Raw genomic sequence first — 19,677 nt, forward strand, 5'->3', positions numbered from 1 at the left:
CGATTAAAGATTTTGAATGTGCTGACTTTTTGAAAGTGAAATATGACATTTTCCAAACAAAGCCTTCCACAGTATAAAGATAGAAATGCACTAAAATAGCACTAATTCACGTAACATTAAACGTTTCCCAAAGTCTAAGTGGGAGGCTGACAAATTGAAATAATTAGTTCCCACATAGGTTGCATATTCATTGCAATCGGCATTAAATCTCATAAACTCTCATCCTCCACAATATTATGGTAATCAGCCGGCAGATTGTTGCTATTTGCTTTGCTTCAGCAATCGTGAAGCTGCTTTCATGATTCAAGTCAGGGTGAATGCTAGCGTCAAGTGCCGCTTTGATCTACTCATGAAAAGCGGTGCAGACAACATCTCATTCTGCGTTTTCTTGATAATTAAGACTTGACCTGCTGCTGAGGTAATTAAATTGCGCCTTACACAGGCTGCAAAGTACTTTCTTTGTACATACAAATAGCGTTCCCATCACTGTTGTGTGTGTTGTGGTATGTGCGTCAGTGGTTCCGCCCCTAGTCCCACCAGTGTTTTTGCTGGTTTATGCTTACGATAAATACATTAATCGCGATAAAAAAAATAAATAACGCGTTAAACTTTTTTAATTAATCGCATGTGTTATCACGTTAATTTTGATGCCTCTAGTGTGACGTTAAATTGGAGTGGGATTTTGGAAAAATGAGATTTCACTGTGAGCAAGGCTGCCAAATGGAAACCAAATTAAAACCAAGCGACTGCAATATTGTTGATTGTTCTGCCAGGTTAGGGCAAAAATTCAATTAGTAACAGAGTTCCCACAACTTCTGATCAATGAACTTCCATTTTTTTCCATGATCTTTAAAGTTGAAAAGTGAATAAGACTTAAAAACAAATTAAATATTTTAGAGCCAAGCATTAAAAAAAAAAGTAAGATATCCAGGCCTGAAAATCACAATTTCCAAATTCCTTGATAGGAACCCTGGACTGTGGGAACCCCGATGGAAGATATTTGAGACTTTGTTGCATAGCGCATGGATTGGACAGTATATTAAGGTGTAGGACTGACCTCCATGAGGGTTCAACCTGTAGACAGGGTCATACTGCGGGTACAGAGTGTTCTGCAGATGAAACTTGGTGTACTGTAAGACCCTCTCTATAACATCCTCAATGTAAACAGCCTTGGGCATTCGTGCTGAGGTCATGATGTTAAGAGCCATCAGACAAGCATCAGCAGATTTGGTGACACGTTCCATGATGAGGTCACGCCACAAACGCTCCTCGTCGTCCCTGTCATTGTCCTGAAATCACAAAGAGAGGAAACCTGTCACTGTGAGTCTACCACAGGGATATTCTGCCATCAGAAACCACAATGATACTTACATGATTTAGGAGTGTGGAGAGCTTTGCACCATCCTGAATGTTTTTTTCCAAAATACTCTGGACCTTAACCAACTTATCAGATGGAATCTGGAGATAAAAGCAGTGAGTAAATCAATATGAGCCTCAGCAATCTTAATACAATCTTGTACACTTATTGCACTGAAAAAATGACAATATTGATTCACATCAAAAAGCTACCATTGTCCTCTTGCCATAAAGTGGAACATGAACTAAAAAGACATATCTAAAGAAAAGAACATATCTATTGCTTAAACAGTTCATGTCTACGGGGGCTTTCAAACCAACGCATTCTTGTGCTAAAAAAGCTAGACGCAGCACAACAAATAGAATGCAGGTGTCTTCTGACGCTATCATATTTTTCCTACACTTAGAGAGATCAGCTCCAACATTCAGTGTACACACCCTCTAAACACAGTCAAAGCAGCCTAACAAACCAAAATCATTGCCTTCAAAGATGACTTCCACCCACTCCAGTTGACAGAAGATATCCTGTGCCTACCTTATGCATGATGCCCATGGCCTTTATTTTGGCTGATTCACTGCTTAATTCTGAGAACTGATGTTTTCCCAGCAGCAGCTCCTGAGGGATCTCATCATTATCCGCTGTTGTAGAGAAGAAAGAGCAGAAGAGAAACAACCAGTTCATTAGAAAAATAGAAGTGTTCCTCTACAACATTCTTAGATAGTACTTTCAGTATGTAATGTACATGTTCAGTATATGCGTGTACACTGTTAATTTCTCCAGAAATACATCGTATCCTTTTTCATTTGCACATATACCTAATGATGTCAAGTCCATATCCTCTAGGTTTTCAAGAATGTTGTCGATACTGGTGGAAAATCTTTTGAACGTGGATGAGTCCATCATTTCTGTGGGCCAAAGGCAGATTAGTAAAGTTCTCAGTACCTCAGGATCACTTTATACCAATTACAAATTCCAGACGTACCGTCCTGAGTCAGTTTGGGCTCGTAAGCTTTCCTCTTTTTCAGCTTTTCCTTCTTCTTTAACTTTCTGGCAACTAGCGTTGAAAGATTTAAGAGTTCATGTGTCAAACATCAGAGTTATGCGATTTCCACAAGTCATACTATTTGATGAAGCAAACAACTATCAACATCAGCAATGAAACATATGTCATTGCTGATGTTAGGTAGAATGTTAGCCCCAGTGACCATTCCCTTTCATTGTATTTTTTTTCTCCATATGATGAAAATGAATAGTGACTGAGACTAACAGTTCTAGAAAGCATCTCTTTTTGTGTTTCACAGAAGCAAGCAAGTCATACGTGTTTGGAACAACATGTGGATGAGCAAATAATGACAGAATTGACATTTTTGGGTGAACTATGCTTTTAACTCCAACATGTCTAACTGATGGATAACTCACGGTCACTCAGGCTTGGAGGGGGTGAATCTTCATCCGAGTCTTCGGGACTGCGTTCTCTGTATCGACTGCTTGAACTTTTCCGACTATCGTGGTGACCGCTGCCCCGCCGGTGATCTCCAGAACCCCTCCGATCCTTTTCTTCAAATTGCCACGTTCTGTCTCTGTCCTTTTTTGAACGTTTCGGGGCCACTAAATGCCAGAGAGGAAGACAGAAAATTTCAATGAAAAAAAAAATGGAAATCTGTCATTTCAAATAATTAAATTTAGTCAAATAAACAAAATCAAAGCAAAACAAACATTGTTTTTTATTTCTAATTTTCAGTTTTCAAGCTTTGCTGCCTGGTGATGTCATTAAACAGGTTTCAGAAGTACTTACGATCCATGATGAAAGCATTCACAAATATACCATGGGAAAAACAAAAGTGTGAAAACAGACTAGGAAGGGCAGGGGGAGGGGGGACTAACTCTGATTTGGTTTCATACAAACTTAGCAAGTGTAAAAGCAACATTAGATCTAGGATATTTACTTACATTCAACAGAGTCACTGTCATCTTCTGAGCTGTCTTCTGCATACTTAGGTTTCTCATTATTGGAGCTGCGTCTGCGTTTATTCACTTTCACCCTCTCACAAAGTGGCAAACCGGATTCCATCTCTGCCAGCACAAGAAGAGGTTTCTTCAACACTGAATCATCAAGATCCAACATGATAAAGCAACAAGCGAGTGATTAAGGGCCGAAATATACTCTACGCAAGTACGTGAACAAAAGCAGTTGCATCTTGCAACGCAAGCTCGATTTCATGCATTGTTGCATTCTGAAATGTGTCAGACCGCAATTCATTACACAACGCAAATACACATTGCATTCTCATTTTTGCCGCAAGGGACGAGATTAGTGTGAACTGTCCACTTCTATGGTACGTTTTTTTCTTACAAGCCAACTACTGTCATGGCAGAGCAACATTTTGAAGAGAGTCTTGCTGAGCAAGCAAGTGCAATTCAATATATTTACAGCAACATACCTGAATAATAACACATCCAGTTTAATGGCACAGACGTTTGAAGGTAACTATCGCACTCTTGAGTTCTGAAGTTCATTCCTGCCACGATACCACAAGAATGCACGTTAAGCATGTTCAACCGGACCCTGCATTGCGATGGCTAAGCGTTTTACGTTTTTGCACAGAGTATGTTTCGGTCCAAAAGGTATCTCTTTTGATGGTAAGTTTTTGTCCTAACCAGCTGCTACATTTCATTGATTGCTTGGTTTCTATTTTAACAGTGTCATACCGGGTAGCTCCACCTATATTAAAATGAATTGGACCAAAAACCCACTCCTCGTGTACATTAAACATGGCAAGCATAGGAGAGACTGATTGTGGAAGTTAAGAAACTTCAGATATTACCTGACAAATCCCTCAAATTCCACAAGGAAAACCATAAAAAGTGTAGCATCTGAAGAAACATCACAGAAGTTATTAAGGTTTGTGTTCTAAGTTTTATGGTCTTCAGCTGTGCAGTGGTTGCGAGAGAGCGCGCAAATAGAGAGAATTTGTCCATACACTGTTCTGATTGGCTGGGACTGCGTCATGCAGCAGTTTTGCACTCAGTATGGACACACAAATTGCTTGTTGACAGAATCTTATCACATCTGGGTAGGACAGTTTAACAGTGTATGATAATTGACTTACCGAATAATCTTCCGTAAGAAGACTTGCTCTTGCCTGATTTTGACCTGCGTGAAGTACTGATAATTTTCCGGACTTCATCAATCGAAAGTTTCTGCAGAACCACAACAGGTTTAGTGCCCCTATTGAGGTCTTCGATCAGGTTCAGTTTTTCTAATTTGACACGTGGCTCAGGAAATCCCTCTAAAGGACGTTGGGCATCTGACGACACGTTTCCATCTTTGTCCCGTTTCAGCTTGGGAATGACAAAGTTCTTCAATGCACCTGACTTGCCACCAAGCAGGTAGTTGGGAAACTCTGCCTTCTTAGTGTCCGAAGATGGTGGTTTGTGTCCATCCAGCCGGTTCTTGATGTCTCCACTTCGCTTCTCATCTTTGTTGTTGGGAGTTTTGAGGACTGGTCGCTCTGGTTTTGTTTTGGATTCTGCTCCTCCACGTGGTTCCTGCTTCACCCGTGGACTGTTGGGCTGCAAGCGTTGCTCAGGAGACTGTTTCTCCCGGTGCTCTGTTGATTCCGTGTGCCGCTTCTTTTCTCTGTCCCGATCTTTTCCCCGTTCCTTGTCCCGAACCTTTTCCCGATCCCTATATTTGTCCCGATCTTTTCCCCGTTCCTTGTCCCGATCTTTTCCCCGGTTCTTGTCCCGATCTTTTCCTTTGTCCTTGTCCCGATCTTTTCCTTTGTCCTTGTCCCGATCTTTCACCTTGTCCTTTTTCCGCTCCTTGTCCAGATCTTTTTCCCGTTTCTTGTCCAGATCTTTTTCCCGCTCCTTGTCCAGATCTTTTTCCCGCTCCTTGTCCAGATCTTTTTCCCGCTCCTTGTCCAGATCTTTTTCCCGCTCCTTGTCCAGATCTTTTTCCCGCTCCTTGTCCAGATCTTTTTCCCGCTCCCTGTCCAGATCTTTTTCCCGCTCCCTGTCCAGATCTTTTTCCCGCTCCCTGTCCAGATCTTTTTCCCGCTCCCTGTCCAGATCTTTTTCCCGTTCCATGTCCAGATCTTTTTCCCGCTCCTTGTCTCGATTCCTTTGCCGTTTTTTATCCCTGTCCCGCTCCTTGACCCGTTCTTTGTCTCGACCATGCTCCACCCGACTGGAAGATTTGGATGAGTCTGATCTGCGAATTTTGGAGCTTTCGCTCTCCCGATCTCTATGCCGTTCCTCTTTGGCATCTCGAGTTGACTCCGAAAGCCCATCATGTTTTCGAGAAGTTTCATGACCTTTTCCCTCACACCTCACTTTGTCGGGCTTAACGTCATGTCTGTGCTTTGAGATATCCAATCTCTTTTCTGAACTCACTTTGTTGGAGATCTCTCTGCGGTTGTCATGCTTGTGTTTAGTTGTCTCTGGCCGTCCATCTGAAGTGGTTTTCAGTGGAATTTCCACTCGCTGTTTGATGACCTCTGGCCGACTGTCCACTGTCCTCTGCACCTCTCCATCTGTCTTTGATTTCAGCCGCAAGACACCTGTGGATTCAGAGCCATCCTCCGGCCAGCGCTGGGCCTCTGTTGCAGAAACAGGACAGGAGTCCAGTGGCCCTTCTACTCTGCCTGCCTGTTGCAGGTCAATACTGACCATCAGGGCAGGCCGACTGGCTCCGTTGCTAGCAGCACAAGCCTCTTGAGGTACCAGTTTGTTCCCAGCATTGCATCCACCGCCTACTCCAGGTGTTCCAGCAGCCCCCACAGTGCCCGCAGCCCCTGGTTCCTGCGGGTATGAATCCTGCTTTCTCTTCTTCAAAGGTTTGTCTATAGGTTAAGAACACCACAGGTAAGAAGCTGTATTCAAAATGTAATTTTTACATTTTCAAAACTACTTTTTTCAAGAAAAAGTGCAAAACTCTCTGCGATGTGGCTGTTAAGGTGTTCTAAGTGGTTTCTAGCACGTTACTTATTGGCCCAAGTCAAAGAAGCCCACCAAGTCTCTAGGATATCTATGGAATCCGTATGCTGCATGATTTAATGTATCGTTCACATCTTTAGCACAAACGGTACATGATTATGAGCCAAAGTTTAATATTTAGGGTTAGGGATTTAAACAATCTCCTAACACCAAGAATGAGCAATAGTAACAGGGATACTTGCCTTGGCAAACACCACTAATACAAGTTGCCATAGAATAATGCATTTTAAAGACAATTATTCAAAAGCATGCACATCAGTGTTAAAAGGAAAATAAACACAACCTTTATCTTGAACTTCTTTAGAGCAGCGTTCCCGTTCTATAGCAGATTCTCTCTCAATCCTTTCAATTTCAGCCAGAGCGTCCAACTCTGCCTCGTCGTAGGGGGTTCCACTGACTACCCCAGGTAGCTTGGCCGCAAGTGCACCAGTGTTCTGTAGTACAGGAACCTGCTGGCAGCCAAACTGCTCCCCTGGGAGACCTTGACCTGCGGTCAGCCGCTCCTGGGGGTTCCGGTGGTACGGCAAGCTATTGCACGACAGCTCATTCTCAGCATCTGAGCCATGCTCCACCACCGACAATGGCTCTGCTGACTGCTCCATCTCAGAGGATTTCACACGAGATAACTTTATTGTCAGCTTTGTGGAGTCTTTAGTGGGAGAGCTGACAATATCATACATGGCACCTTTACCCCCCTCCTCCTTCATACATTTTTTTTGCTTCTTTTTCTGCTCAGGTGAGTCCAAGAGAAGGTCGGGAGCAGCATCTCTTGGGGAGGCATAGGGTGGAGGAGATTGGAGAATGAGAGGTGGTCGAGATCCAACTGAAATTTAAACAACAAACAGAAAAAGCAAATTATATTTACGTAAAAATCTGAACATACAAGTATGACAACAAAGCATGCTCCCTGTAAATTAAAACTTTAAAACCACCTTTCGGAGTCCCTTCACTACCAGCAGGAGAGCAGACTGAGCGAACGGGAAAGGAGGCGTTTCTCATACCGGGGTCACTCTCCTGTTAAAATACAGACAACAAGAGTAGAAAAAACTAATTCAGTTAATATAAATATAGACACAATGATATGAAGAAAAAAAAGAAAAAAACTCTTGATGGCCAACACTCACATCATTTCCAAGTCTCTGGACAATGCCGATGTACTCGTCACTGGAGCAACGTCTTGCGTTATGATTGGAGTTACCCGACACTTGACCAGAAACCTTGTTGTCATGGATGTTTCTCATGCCACCAGGAACGATTGGACTAGATACAGACACTGCAGCAAAAGAATTACACTTGGTCTTTACACAACATCTCTGTTATTGTAAAATGTCCCTCAGTTTGAGTCAACAGCAAATGGATTTGAAGGTTTCTCATATTTCATAATAGTCAAGTCCAGAAGGCAACCAAAAATTGTAGTGCTTTACAATACAATATTGAATTGTGACATATGTATTGCATGTCTATCAAATCGTGAGGTAGATGGCGATACCCGGCCTTATTCCAAACCTAATCTCAATCTTCGTTATGAAGTGAATAGAAGATATTTCTTTAGGCATTTAGGTCTTTTGCTAGTCAAGGGGGAAAAGCAAATTCACTATAAACATGGCTTATTAAAACCACTTTTCCTTGAGCCTTGAGGTGTTTTATGCAATAGATACTGAAAATGGTGACAATCCTCTTGAGGCTTTAAATCATGTTCTTATCAGAGAGGATTACCTTGCTGGATCTGTTGGTGTTGAGAGTAGCTGGGTGGGTGGCTGTACTGCATGTAGCCTGCAGGGCTCTGTGGAGCATATGGGCTGGGCACCGGGCTGCTCTGCTGGGGCATGTATCTGGTACTAGAACCCGTCTGAGGTTGAACATATCGGCTGTAGAGGAAGAGTAGAAGTGATCAGTATACAGATTCAAATTTGATGAATCAGCGTCTTCTGATTGCAGTTTGTTTAATAACATTTAAAGATACATTTGTTTGCCATTTATATAATATTACCTATCTAACCTAAAAAAAAAGAATAATTTAAAACAGGAAACTAGAACAGTACCTGGGAGGGCTCTGAGTTATAGTGGTTTGCTGGTAGTTTGATGCAGGGCTTCCGTGCATGGAGTTCTGAGGCATCTTGTATGATGGGATCATTGGCTGTTGCATTAAACCTTCAAAGCAAAATAGACACAACAAAGTGTCATTAACAAATCATTATGATGTGATTAAAATACAAAAGGGAAATAAAAAAACTGTTTTGCCATGCTGTTCGACTAGAGAGGTAACAAAGACTCTAAATTGTCAGATTAGTTGTTGAGCTAGCAATAGGGGAAATTTCACTTTCTAAAAACAAGTGAGCAAAGAAAGAAACAACACTTAGTATGCATAGCCAAAATGTGAAATATCCATAAGCTTTTTAAAGTGTCAAAAAACTGATCATTCATGTTGCCACTAATTACAGCCTATAAGCTCTACAAAATTGTATTTCTAATCCAGGGGGCAGAAACAGAGGCTCTAGAGCTTCTCCTTACCGCCCTGAACCCCATATCGGGTGGGCGTACTTTTCTCCCTGAAGACATTGGGGTTCCTGGACAGCACCGTCTGCAGCAGTAGAGGCACATCTCCTTCCGGGTCATCACTGCCCAAGTTGTCCTTCAACTCTCTGTATGTAGAAATAGAGATAAAGAATGAGACACACAGATAAGCTTGCTAAAATACTGCACATATCATGCAAGTACATAACTAGAATGAAAAGCTTTATTTGTGAGTTTTTTCAAAATGCTAAAAGCTTCACAAAGCCCTAACATTTCTGTGAACTGCAAATGACGCAGCTTGTAACATGCCTTGTTGCCAAGCTTGTTAAAAAAAAAATCAAATGACATTTACATTTATTAATTTAGCTTTTATGCAAAGCAATTTACAAATTAGGAATACAAGTGATTCAAGATGCCTATAGACTGCAAATGAAAAATCTCAATATATTTGAATAATAGATTAGAATGTAGTGAAGGAAAGAGACAGAGGTGAGATACCCACATGTGTTCGGTGGACACCTGGTTGAGGCTGTGGGCCAGCTGGGACACAAGGTTGTCATCCCGCAGGGACAGCAGACAGCTGACCTCCTCTGCGATCCTCCCATTATACAGCAGGCTCTTAGTGGTGGTGGCAGGGAGAGGGGAGGGGAGTGGCAGCTGATTTAACACTGAGAAAGAAACAAAAATCATAATCCTCATAGTTAATCCTCATAGCATCATGGCAGGGGATGTGGAAAGGTTCTCAAGCTTCCTCTTTTTGGTTCTAAGCACAAAGAAAATGATGGCCCGTACAAATCAAGTCCATGTCTTAACAACTTGAAAAGTGTGAAAAGATTTAATCAAGTTAAATCAACAAGAAAGTTTAAATCAAGTTGCACTAGACAAACGAAACAGAGCATATATACAGAAATATACTGCCACAAGAATATTTACACCATCATTTAAGGGTGCGTGCATATGCACTTGTTTAAAATGATATACAATCACATGAGATGAAAACTCCAGTCATATTAGTTGACCCTAACCTAATCCACCCTTATGGTGGCCGCCATATTGAGCTCACATGACCAGCCAGCTATCATGGTAACCCCGCCCACCCTCCCCCTCATTATTGGACACTTTTGATAACAAATTTAAATCATAAACACAAATTTGCAAGTTTGCATGACTTACGGTCAGTGAGGCTTGCGATCCCGGCGAGAGTGGTGATGGGAACATGAGGCATATCCCCATTCATGCTGAAGAAGGGCAGGGATCTCGCGTGGATGCACAGGTCGCTCAGTGTAGCTGCTCACTGATCTGCCTTTACATCTTTTGCTGCAATAAATAAAGAGGACACAATGACAACATCAGCATCATCTGGTTTAGTATTATACATGAGACACGACCATTGCAGTAATGACAGCACTTACGTTTCTGACATACAGGAACAATAACAGTATTTCAATGAAGATGCTTTTAGAGTCATACAATGTTTTTGAGACCAGGAAAGTAAAGCATCAGGTGTTTTAACTGGAATATCAATGACATGCTTGAAGTACTCCAAAGCTGAAGGTGCCAACTATTATTTAGTGACAAATTGGTGTATATCCTTGCAAATCATGACTTTGACACCATAGAAGTGGCAACTCAACACAACAACTGCCAACAAATAGACATTAATGTTTTGATCAGTGCTTAGTCAGTAACTAAATTATAACACATAAGCTTAATAACAAAACATTTTCTCCTTGTCTGAATCAACACACGTATCTGCCTTATTGAAGACAACTGGGGAAGACAATCTGGAAATCTGGAATCTAAATGTGGAATCTGGAATGTGGAAGTTCCTAAGAAAGTCCCTTACCATATGAATATCAGGACTTAGAGTGAGAATCAGAATGAACTTTATTGCCAAGTACGCTTACACACACCTCAGGAATTTGTCTTGGTGACAGAAGCTTCCAGTGCACAGAGAAAACAACAACAAGACATACATAATAAAAAAAATAAGTGAATTGAAATATATATAGAAATACACAACAAGACAAAAATAACTTATGTAAAAATATGCTATATACAGATATACAGTAATGTGCAAGGGAATGTAATGGTAGAAAATGTAAGCTATATTAAAAAAAATAGAATTATGAGTGAATTAGGGATTTCAAATGACTGCATTGCACAGTGGAGAGACCTTGGGGGCAGTTTTAACTGTTCATGAGGTGTTTGCCCTGAGGGAAAAAACTGTTCTTGTGCTCAGTGCTTTGTAGCTAATTTCAGATAAACAGATTTTTCTAGTACTCAAACTACTATGTTTACATTGATTTTATAATAAAGTGCCCTTTGAGCCATAGTTGAGTGAATAAGTTTGCATCCCTCTTTTGTCTAAATTTACACACCCCTTTCAGAATGCATACAAATATAAGACATAAAAAATCGTATACTTTTTTTAGTACTGCCCTTCACAAGCATCATAACAGATATTAACATGCATCCCACAAGACAAAATAGCAATCTGCACAAATCATCCTGTTCAAAAGTTTACATCCCCATGGTTCACAGCTTTGTAATTGTTGTGTATGAGTCCCTAAATTGTCCTACAGTTGAAGTCAGAAGTTCACATACACTTAGGTTGAAGTCATTAAATCTCATTTTTTAACCGCTCCACAGATTTCATATTAGCAAACTATAGTTTTGGCAAGTAATTTAGGACATCTACTTTGTGCATGACACAAGTAATTGTTCCAACATTTGTTTACAGACAGATTGTTTCACTTTTAATTGACTATATCACAATTCCAGTGGGTCAGAAATTTACATACACTAAGTTAACTGTGCCTTTAAGCAGCTTGTAAAATTCCAGAAAATGATGCCAAGCCTTTAGGCAATTAGCTTCTGATAGGCTAATTGGAGTTGATTGGAGGTGTACCCGTGGATTTATTTTAAGGCCTACCTTCAATCTCAGTGCCTCTTTGCTTGACATCATGGGAAAATCAAAAGAAATCAGCCAAGACCTCAGAAAAAAAAATTGTGGACCTTCACAAGTCTGGTTCATCCTTGGGAGCAATTTCCAAATGTCTGAAGGTACAACGTTCATCTGTACAAACAATAGTATGCAAGTATGAACACCATGGGACCACGCAGCCATCATACCACTCAGGAAGGAGACGAATTATGTCTCCTAGAGATGAACATAGTTTGGTGCGAAAAGTGCAAATCAATCCCAGAACAACAGCAAAGGACCATGTGAAGATGCTGGAGGAAAAAGGTAGACAAGTATCTATATCCACAGTAAAACAAGTCCTACATCGACATAACCTGAAAGGCTGCTCAGCAAGGAAGAAGCCACTGCTCCAAAACCACCACAAAAAAGCCAGACTACAGTTTGCAAGTGCACATGGGGACAAGATCTTACTTTTTGGAGAAATGTCCTCTGGTCCGATGAAACAAAAATTGAACTGTTTGGCCATAATGACCATCATTATGTTTGAAGGAAAAAGGGTAAGGCTTGCAAGCCGAAGAACACCATCCCAACCATGAAGCATCATGTTTTGGGGGTGCTTTGCTGCAGGAGGGACTGGTGCAGTTCACAAAATAGACTGCATCATGAGGAAGGAAAATTATATTGATATACAACATCTCAAGACATCAGCCAGGAAGTTAAAGCTTGGTCGCAAATGGGTCTTCCAAAATGGACAATGACCCCAAGTGTACCTCCAAAGTTGTGGCAAAATGGCTTAAGGACAACAAAATCAAGGTATTGGAGTGGACATCACAAAGCCCTGACCTCAATCCGATAGAAACTTTGTGGGCAGAACTGAAAAAGTGTGTGCGAGCAAGGAGGCCTACAAACCTGACTTAGTTACATCAGTTCTGTCTGTAGGGATGGGCCAAAATTCCAGCAAATTATTGTGAGAAGCTTGTGGAAGGCTACCCAAAATGTTTGACCCAAGTTTAACTATTTAAAGGCAATGCTACTAAATACTAACAAAGTGTATGTAAACTTCTGACCCACTGGGAATGTGATGAAACAAATAAAAGCTGAAATCATTCCCTGTACTATTATTCTGACATTTCACATTCTTAAAATAAAGTAGCGATCCTAACTGACGATTAAATGTCAGGAACTGTGAAAAACTGAGTTTAAATATATTTGGCCAAGGTGTATGTAAACTTCTGACTTCAACTGTAAATGTCAAAAGCTGGATGTTATAGCCACTGTTAGGAAGAACACAAATGTGCAGACGACGCTGGGAAACCAAAGTACCTGGAGGATTTTATTTTTATTTTTATGAACAGTGGACAGCTTCACTGCTCAAGACAAAGCAGGGTCTCATGCACAACTATCACAAAAGACACAGTCATTGAACATCGAGGAAGCAATACACCATATTAAGAACCAAGGGGATGTAAACTTTTGAACAGAATCATTTGTGTAAATTCAATTATTATTTTGTCTTGTGGAATATGTCACAAGCTGGGTTTCCATCAACGCATTTCTATGCATGTTTTGGGATACTGCATAAAAACTGTTGGATGGCAACATCAAGATGCGAATAAAATCTCCAAAATGCGCATAAAAAAATTGTATATGCTCACTTGGATACATTTTTTATTCGATAAGAACAAATGTGCATAAACTATGATGAAAACACAATTACCAATTAAACGCCTATTTAATTTATTAGGAATACAAGATGTGCATAAAAAAAATAATACATTCATGGCTGTACTAACCAGATGACCAATCATCGCATCTGAAATTCTGCTTTGGTCATCCTGAAATAAAGGTGTCCTGAAAATCCAAAGCCTGCAAAGGGTTTGCAGAGCAAATAAGGTGAATGCAAACTTGAACTGTGTCGAAGAGCAGGTTTATTAACGCTTTTGAAAAATATATTGTAGATCCCCACGGCAAAGTTATAAGGAAGAAGGAATGCACATACATAGTGCTCCCATAACTGTGTGATGTGCTGTCGCTCGCAGACATGAGACATGTTCTTTACAGTGTTTTGTCTGTGTGCTCTAAACTGCAAGTATTTTATTAACAAAAGAGTCAAAGTGGCAACAATTTCTCCGGAAGTGATGATTTTGTTATTTTGAACACATGGGATGGAAACTCGGCTTTATTCGCCTGCTGTTTTGGTTTTTCGCATAAATTAAATTCACAACTTGGATGGAAACATAGCTACGGTCTGTTATGTCAAATAGTTTATCAGGGCAGTCCTAAATAAAAAAACAAAATACAATTTTTTTTATCCTTATTTCTTTAAAATGATAAACATCTTGCAGTCTCTGTAAGAGGGAATATGCAAACATATGCACTCCATTTTTTTATACTTACTGAATTTTTTCATTTGGTTTTTTCATGCATAGATCAAGAGATGTACCAAGCTTGGCCAAAACTGCATGCACATCTGCTTATCAAATGGGCTTTATTTTGTAGTTGTCCCTCTCCTTTAGCTGCTATTAACTACCACTACTCCTCTAGGAAGGTTTCATATCAGGCACTGAAACAACGCTGTAGGAGTCACTGTCTTGTTGGAACAAGAGGGTCTTCCCCAGACTCTTACGACAAATTTGGAAGAAACTGGAGTTTGGCATCAGCTTTATTTCTGGGCTGGTGAGCCAGTCGCTGCCTGACCTCAACTAAACCACCACAGCCTCTGTAGACTCCAAAATCAGTTCCAAAACATAAAAGATGTGCAGCACTGCACAGGTTTTAACTGTTATAAGTGCAACTGGAAGTAGTAGATTGGAAGGAAACCTTTTTAAAAACACAATTTAAAATGAGATTGATTGCAAACTCATTCTTGTTTTCTGATGTATGATAAAGGACTGACACAGTATTTTCATAGAACATTTAAAGCTTCAGGTACCATTTGTATAGGCTATACAGTAAAATTATAATCCAGTAATTCTACAGGCAGCTTTGGCCAGCTGTAATCTCAGACCAAGAGTCTAATTATCTGTTTATATTACGCCTTTTTAAATGATATACAAACCAAAATCACACAACAGCATTAGAGTAGATCAAACAGTGTTAGACAAATCCACACACGCACAAGAGCATCATGTTTAGACTATACAGTCTTTGGATTATATAGGTGCTAAACACCCCAATATAGCCCACACTCAAGGGTTGCTAAATTGACATTTCCATCCAAACAAATTCTATTCTGTCTGAACAATTTGAACGGGCTGCCTACAAAACACACAATAATTGTTGATTATAAAATTCCAGTCCTTTCTGATACTTACTATTTGGGTTACAAAGACAACTCTCTTTTGTTCAGATTTGAACACAGCTGGGAAGTGTGCACAGCCACAAATAAAAACAGGTATTTTCCTGAGTGAATATGTTATTCATACTTAATAAGACAACTGTCCTAATATAAGTGAAAGATCAAACATCCAATGATGGTGAACTGGAATTTTTAAGTTTCTTTTGCCGCTCATAGAATCAAAGAATGATATGTTGCATCTGCCCATGTACAGGGCAAGAAGAGCCCCTGTTCAATTTAATCAATGCTTGTTAATTTATTAAAGGTTAATATAAATATTGTTTCAATACATCCATTGCAGAATGTTTCTCTAGCACCAGCTGCTTCAATAAAACACCACGTTTAAAGCAAACATCTCTGGCCATGTTTTCGTAAATATTCAGTCATTTCACTACAAATACTTTCTTACAGAATCAAAGATTCTGAATACAGAATACTGTCAAAACAAGCTAAATTTTACATTTGCTTTCTATTTTCAACGGGAGTGTGCTTTGAATATGAACTGCTAAAGCTAACTGAACACAAGCAGCATTTCATTCATTCATTCCCGTTGTCGCTGGTCTAATAACATTGTCAGAATATGCAATAGCAGTCTGAATACATAGTCTTATATTTTACAAACCCAAATGGCGTTTTTAATCACTTAAGCCGATAAATTTGACTTTAAAAATCGACATTTGATTTGATTTTCGAGACATATCGAAGTAATAGCTTTTTAGCGTTGATTGTTGGCTCCTGTTGTCTCAAAATCATTTAATTTGAAAATTTAAATAAGGTCAGAAATAATCGTTAAGTTTTGAACATGTATTTTTTTTTCACCGTTTGTAATTCTAGAAATATTTACAAAACGCCAAACAGCAGCTGAAGAGTAGAGGCAGCTAAGCAGCAGCTAACAGCTATGCTAATCGGTTGTTGACATTGTAATCAAACTTTCTTTAAAAAAAAATAATCTCTAGCATTGTATGTGAGCAAAACAATAACCTTAATGAATCCCTATATTCCTTAAGAATCTTTCAATTTAATTATGAGTCCTTATATTCTTCTAAAGTCAGAAATAATTAACTGTAAACAAACTACCCGCTGCTTCACACAAATCTCAGTAATAAATGTTTATAAAAATGCGGCATGTCCAGCACTTTAAATCTGAATAATAACTCCATATTCCCTACACATGGCCTACAAACACCAGCTAGCGATGAATATTTGGATAATAATAATAAAGCGTTTGACTTTGAGATAACTGGAATAATACATCTATTCCCTGACTTATTAATGAGAGTACAGTTTGCCGACATTACTAAGTGTATATTTACTTTGATAGATGCTCAATAAATGTGTGCTCGTACTGTTTACTCCTGGACTTTTATAATGTTTGTTTTGATTTGTTTTATAAAGTTGCTTATTATTAAAACTTGTCTGTTGTAAAAATCTATATTTGCTCTAAAATGAAAATAGAGCTTACTTTAATGGCTAATAAGAGGTCAATGAGGTTTGCACTAGTATTGGCTATTCTGATAGACAGTGAGTGAAAACGGTTTGCTTTATTGTGTATAGATTGTGTAAGGTTTGCAATAAGAGGAGAGTATTGTTTAGTGTAACAGATGGTCAATAAGTTCTGCTCTTAAGGAGAAGAGTATTGTTTACTCTGATAGATGGTCAATGAGGTTTGCTCCAAGAGGGGAGTATTGTTTACTCTGATACGGGTGGCTTTGGAGCTGCAGGCCTGTATCACTCTACCGCTGGAGTTCGGGTTCAGCTGCACACCTGCATATCCAGATGAGCACCCCGGTCCGGCTCAGCCCGTCTTAATAGCCCGTTTGGCCTTTTGCTCGCTAGGCATCCGAACCGCTGATTCGCCTGCGGGCCCACACGGCGGATCGGCACCGAGCTAACGCATGCTAACACTGGGCGAGTGCTGAATAACACCGATAACCCTTGAGAAAGTCCGAAGCACACCACCCGACACCGGGCCACCCTGCTCTGCAGCTCGAAACCAGCGAAACGGGTCCGGTGCGTTTACCTGAGGCTCTGCTGCTGTTGAAAGGTGAAGGTGGAGGGGTTCGATCTCGCTGTGTCCCTCTCACAACAATAATCCGGGTCGCACCGCTTCCTCTCACTGCAAACATGAAGGCGGAGCTCTTTTCTCTCGCCGGCGCTCGCGGAAGATCGCAGTTGATTCCGGATGATGGCAGAAAGGATTCGGTGCCGAAGGTCTGCTGCTGGGCGCACATAAAAGAATCCACACACACTCTCTCGCAGAACAAAATGCCGACCGGAAGCACTGCAGCAGGAATGACTCCCTCCACAGGCGCCGAACCAACCAGCAGCGACCCGCCGACTTCCGCTGCCTGCTCTCCTCCCCTTCCCTCCTTCTGCTTCCCAGCCATCCCTTCCATCCTCTCCTCACCTCTATCCATCTGCCTGCACTCCACTTTCCTTCCATTCTGTCCATTCACGTTTCTCCTTCTCTTGCCTCATTTACTTCCTTCTTTTGAATATTCCTGTAATTCAAGCATCAGATAGCGATTCGTTCATTAGGCATGTGTTTGGGATTAAATGCGTGTAAAATTACTATGCATGGATAAACTTCGGGGCAAAATACACTTTTTATTTCATAGTTTTTTTCTAATACATCTTCACACATCTGATTATTTTGTTAAAAGAAAACCAGAATATTTTGAATCGACAATGTTTCATCAACTTTGATATTACGCGAAGATTTGATATTGATAATGACTCTTTGTTCATACTAGTAGATAAACGCATCTGTATAATTGCACAACATCGCCTCCTTGCGGTACGACTCTACTAACAACAGGTAGTGGGCTTTGTATTAAAGGGATAGTTCACACAAAACTGAAATTTCTCTCATCATTTGCTCACCCTCATGCCATCCCAGATGTGTATGACTTTCTTTCTTCTGCTGACCACAAGCAAAGATTTTTAGAAGAATATCTCAGCTCTGTAGGTCCACTTGCACTGTAAGTGAATGGTGGCCAGAACTTTGAAAGTCTAAAAAGTACATAAAGGCATCTGAAAACTAACCCATACAATGCAGGTGGTTAAATTCAAATATTCTGAAGTGATACAATAGGTGTGGATGAGAAACAGATCAATATTTAAGTCCTTTTTTACTATTAACTCTCCTCCCTGCCCAGTAGGTGGAGATATGCACGAAGAATGCCAAAAACAAAAGATGAAGAATGCTGAAGTGGAAGTAAAAATAGGCCTTGAAATTTATAGTAAAAAAGGACTTAAATATTGATCTGTTTCTCACCCACACCTATCATATCCCATCAGAAGATATTAATTTAACCAGTGGAGCCATATGGATTACTTTTATGCTGCCTTTATGTGCTTTTTGGGCCTTCAAAGTTCTATTCACCATGCATTGAATGGACCAACAGAGCTGAGATATTCTTCTAAAAATCTTCGTTTTTGTTCTGCAGAAGAAAGAAAGTCATACACATCTGGGATGGTGGGTGAGTAAATAATGAAAGAACTTTAATTTTTGGGTGAACTATCCCATCAACTCAGCTATGTAAAGATGCCTTTATACACAAAATAGGCTACCACAGGTTGGCTGTGCATTTTTAAAGCGTGCTGGCACAAATGTACTTCACTGAAGGTGCAAAGATATTCCTTTAAGCCACTTCTCTTTGTGTTATTTAAAAACAATGCTGTGCATATTGCATTGTCTAATTATTATAACAGCAATAATAATAGTACAGTAATCTGATTTATTGGAGAACTTGTTGTATATAAGAATTCTGGCTGGTTGTGTGTCAGTTTAAACAGCACCTTAATCTGTCTATATTGAGAGAAAGTGTCATGCAAAGAGATTCAGAATAAAATCACAGTTTTAAAATACAAATTAGCCTAAAAAATAAAGCAATATGTCAGTTACATTATTATATCTTCTGCAGAAGTTTTGCGGTCATTATGTCTGTCCATTTGTAAGGAAACAATGAGCTGGGTTCAGGGACTTGAATGTAAACTTGTGAGTAGTAGAATTACACCATCAGCTATTCTCTACTGAAAGGATGTCTGTAAGTATATTAAAACATAATAACATTGTCAAAATGCGTACAACTGGTCGAAATGGAGAAAATATTTGTCCACTTGGTGGCAGCATAAGTCCATAGTAGAAATATCCAGTGTTTAGGAGTGTTTCTTTTAGTGAGATATGTTATTGTGCAGTTTCTCTGTCCTTTATTTGAAGAAACTTTTTCGAAGAACTTCATTCTTGAAGGTTTTAGTTCATGTACGTATTTAAACCTGTTATTGATTAATTCTATTACTTCTTAATTTGATTAATTTTTTTTAATGGGCAATAATAGTTCCCCATTAACAAAGATGAGCATGTTGCTAAAAACAAAAGCTGGTCCTTTTAATTGCCCAGTTCAATTCAATGTCAATTCTCAATTCATATGTTAAATACTCATTAGGCCCATTGTCCAAGTGGCCTAACAAGTACCTTCGCACAATAGACCACATGGGACTGTATTATAATGTACAGCTGGTCAACAATAATTATTTTAA

The 19,677-nt window shown here is 39.8% G+C and overlaps 1 protein-coding gene across 2 annotated transcripts in view; it reads right to left on the reverse strand.

Annotated features, from left to right (window-relative positions):
* Positions 1-17,409, reverse strand: part of LOC127433668 (nipped-B-like protein B) — a 36,416-nt gene extending 19,007 nt beyond the window's left edge. Inside the window, exons 1-17 of one of the 2 annotated variants that reach the window (XM_051685759.1) lie at positions 17,156-17,409; positions 10,046-10,189; positions 9,375-9,540; positions 8,900-9,000; positions 8,401-8,509; positions 8,075-8,226; positions 7,483-7,631; positions 7,291-7,372; positions 6,642-7,181; positions 4,468-6,204; positions 3,308-3,430; positions 2,777-2,965; positions 2,340-2,411; positions 2,173-2,262; positions 1,892-1,995; positions 1,372-1,458; positions 1,058-1,289 (exon numbers count right to left, since the gene is read on the reverse strand). In XM_051685759.1, coding sequence (XP_051541719.1) covers positions 1,058-1,289; positions 1,372-1,458; positions 1,892-1,995; positions 2,173-2,262; positions 2,340-2,411; positions 2,777-2,965; positions 3,308-3,430; positions 4,468-6,204; positions 6,642-7,181; positions 7,291-7,372; positions 7,483-7,631; positions 8,075-8,226; positions 8,401-8,509; positions 8,900-9,000; positions 9,375-9,540; positions 10,046-10,109 — 3,997 coding nt within the window. In that variant the 5' untranslated portion in view covers positions 10,110-10,189; positions 17,156-17,409. Of the gene's footprint in view, positions 1-1,057; positions 1,290-1,371; positions 1,459-1,891; positions 1,996-2,172; positions 2,263-2,339; positions 2,412-2,776; positions 2,966-3,307; positions 3,431-4,467; positions 6,205-6,641; positions 7,182-7,290; positions 7,373-7,482; positions 7,632-8,074; positions 8,227-8,400; positions 8,510-8,869; positions 9,001-9,374; positions 9,541-10,045; positions 10,190-17,155 lie in introns of both variants that reach the window. The other variant, XM_051685758.1, reaches the window with a different exon arrangement.
* Positions 17,410-19,677: the final 2,268 nt, after the last annotated feature.

Source organism: Myxocyprinus asiaticus, chromosome 43, assembly GCF_019703515.2.
Source record: "Myxocyprinus asiaticus isolate MX2 ecotype Aquarium Trade chromosome 43, UBuf_Myxa_2, whole genome shotgun sequence".
In the NCBI taxonomy this organism is placed as follows: Eukaryota; Metazoa; Chordata; class Actinopteri; order Cypriniformes; family Catostomidae; genus Myxocyprinus; species Myxocyprinus asiaticus.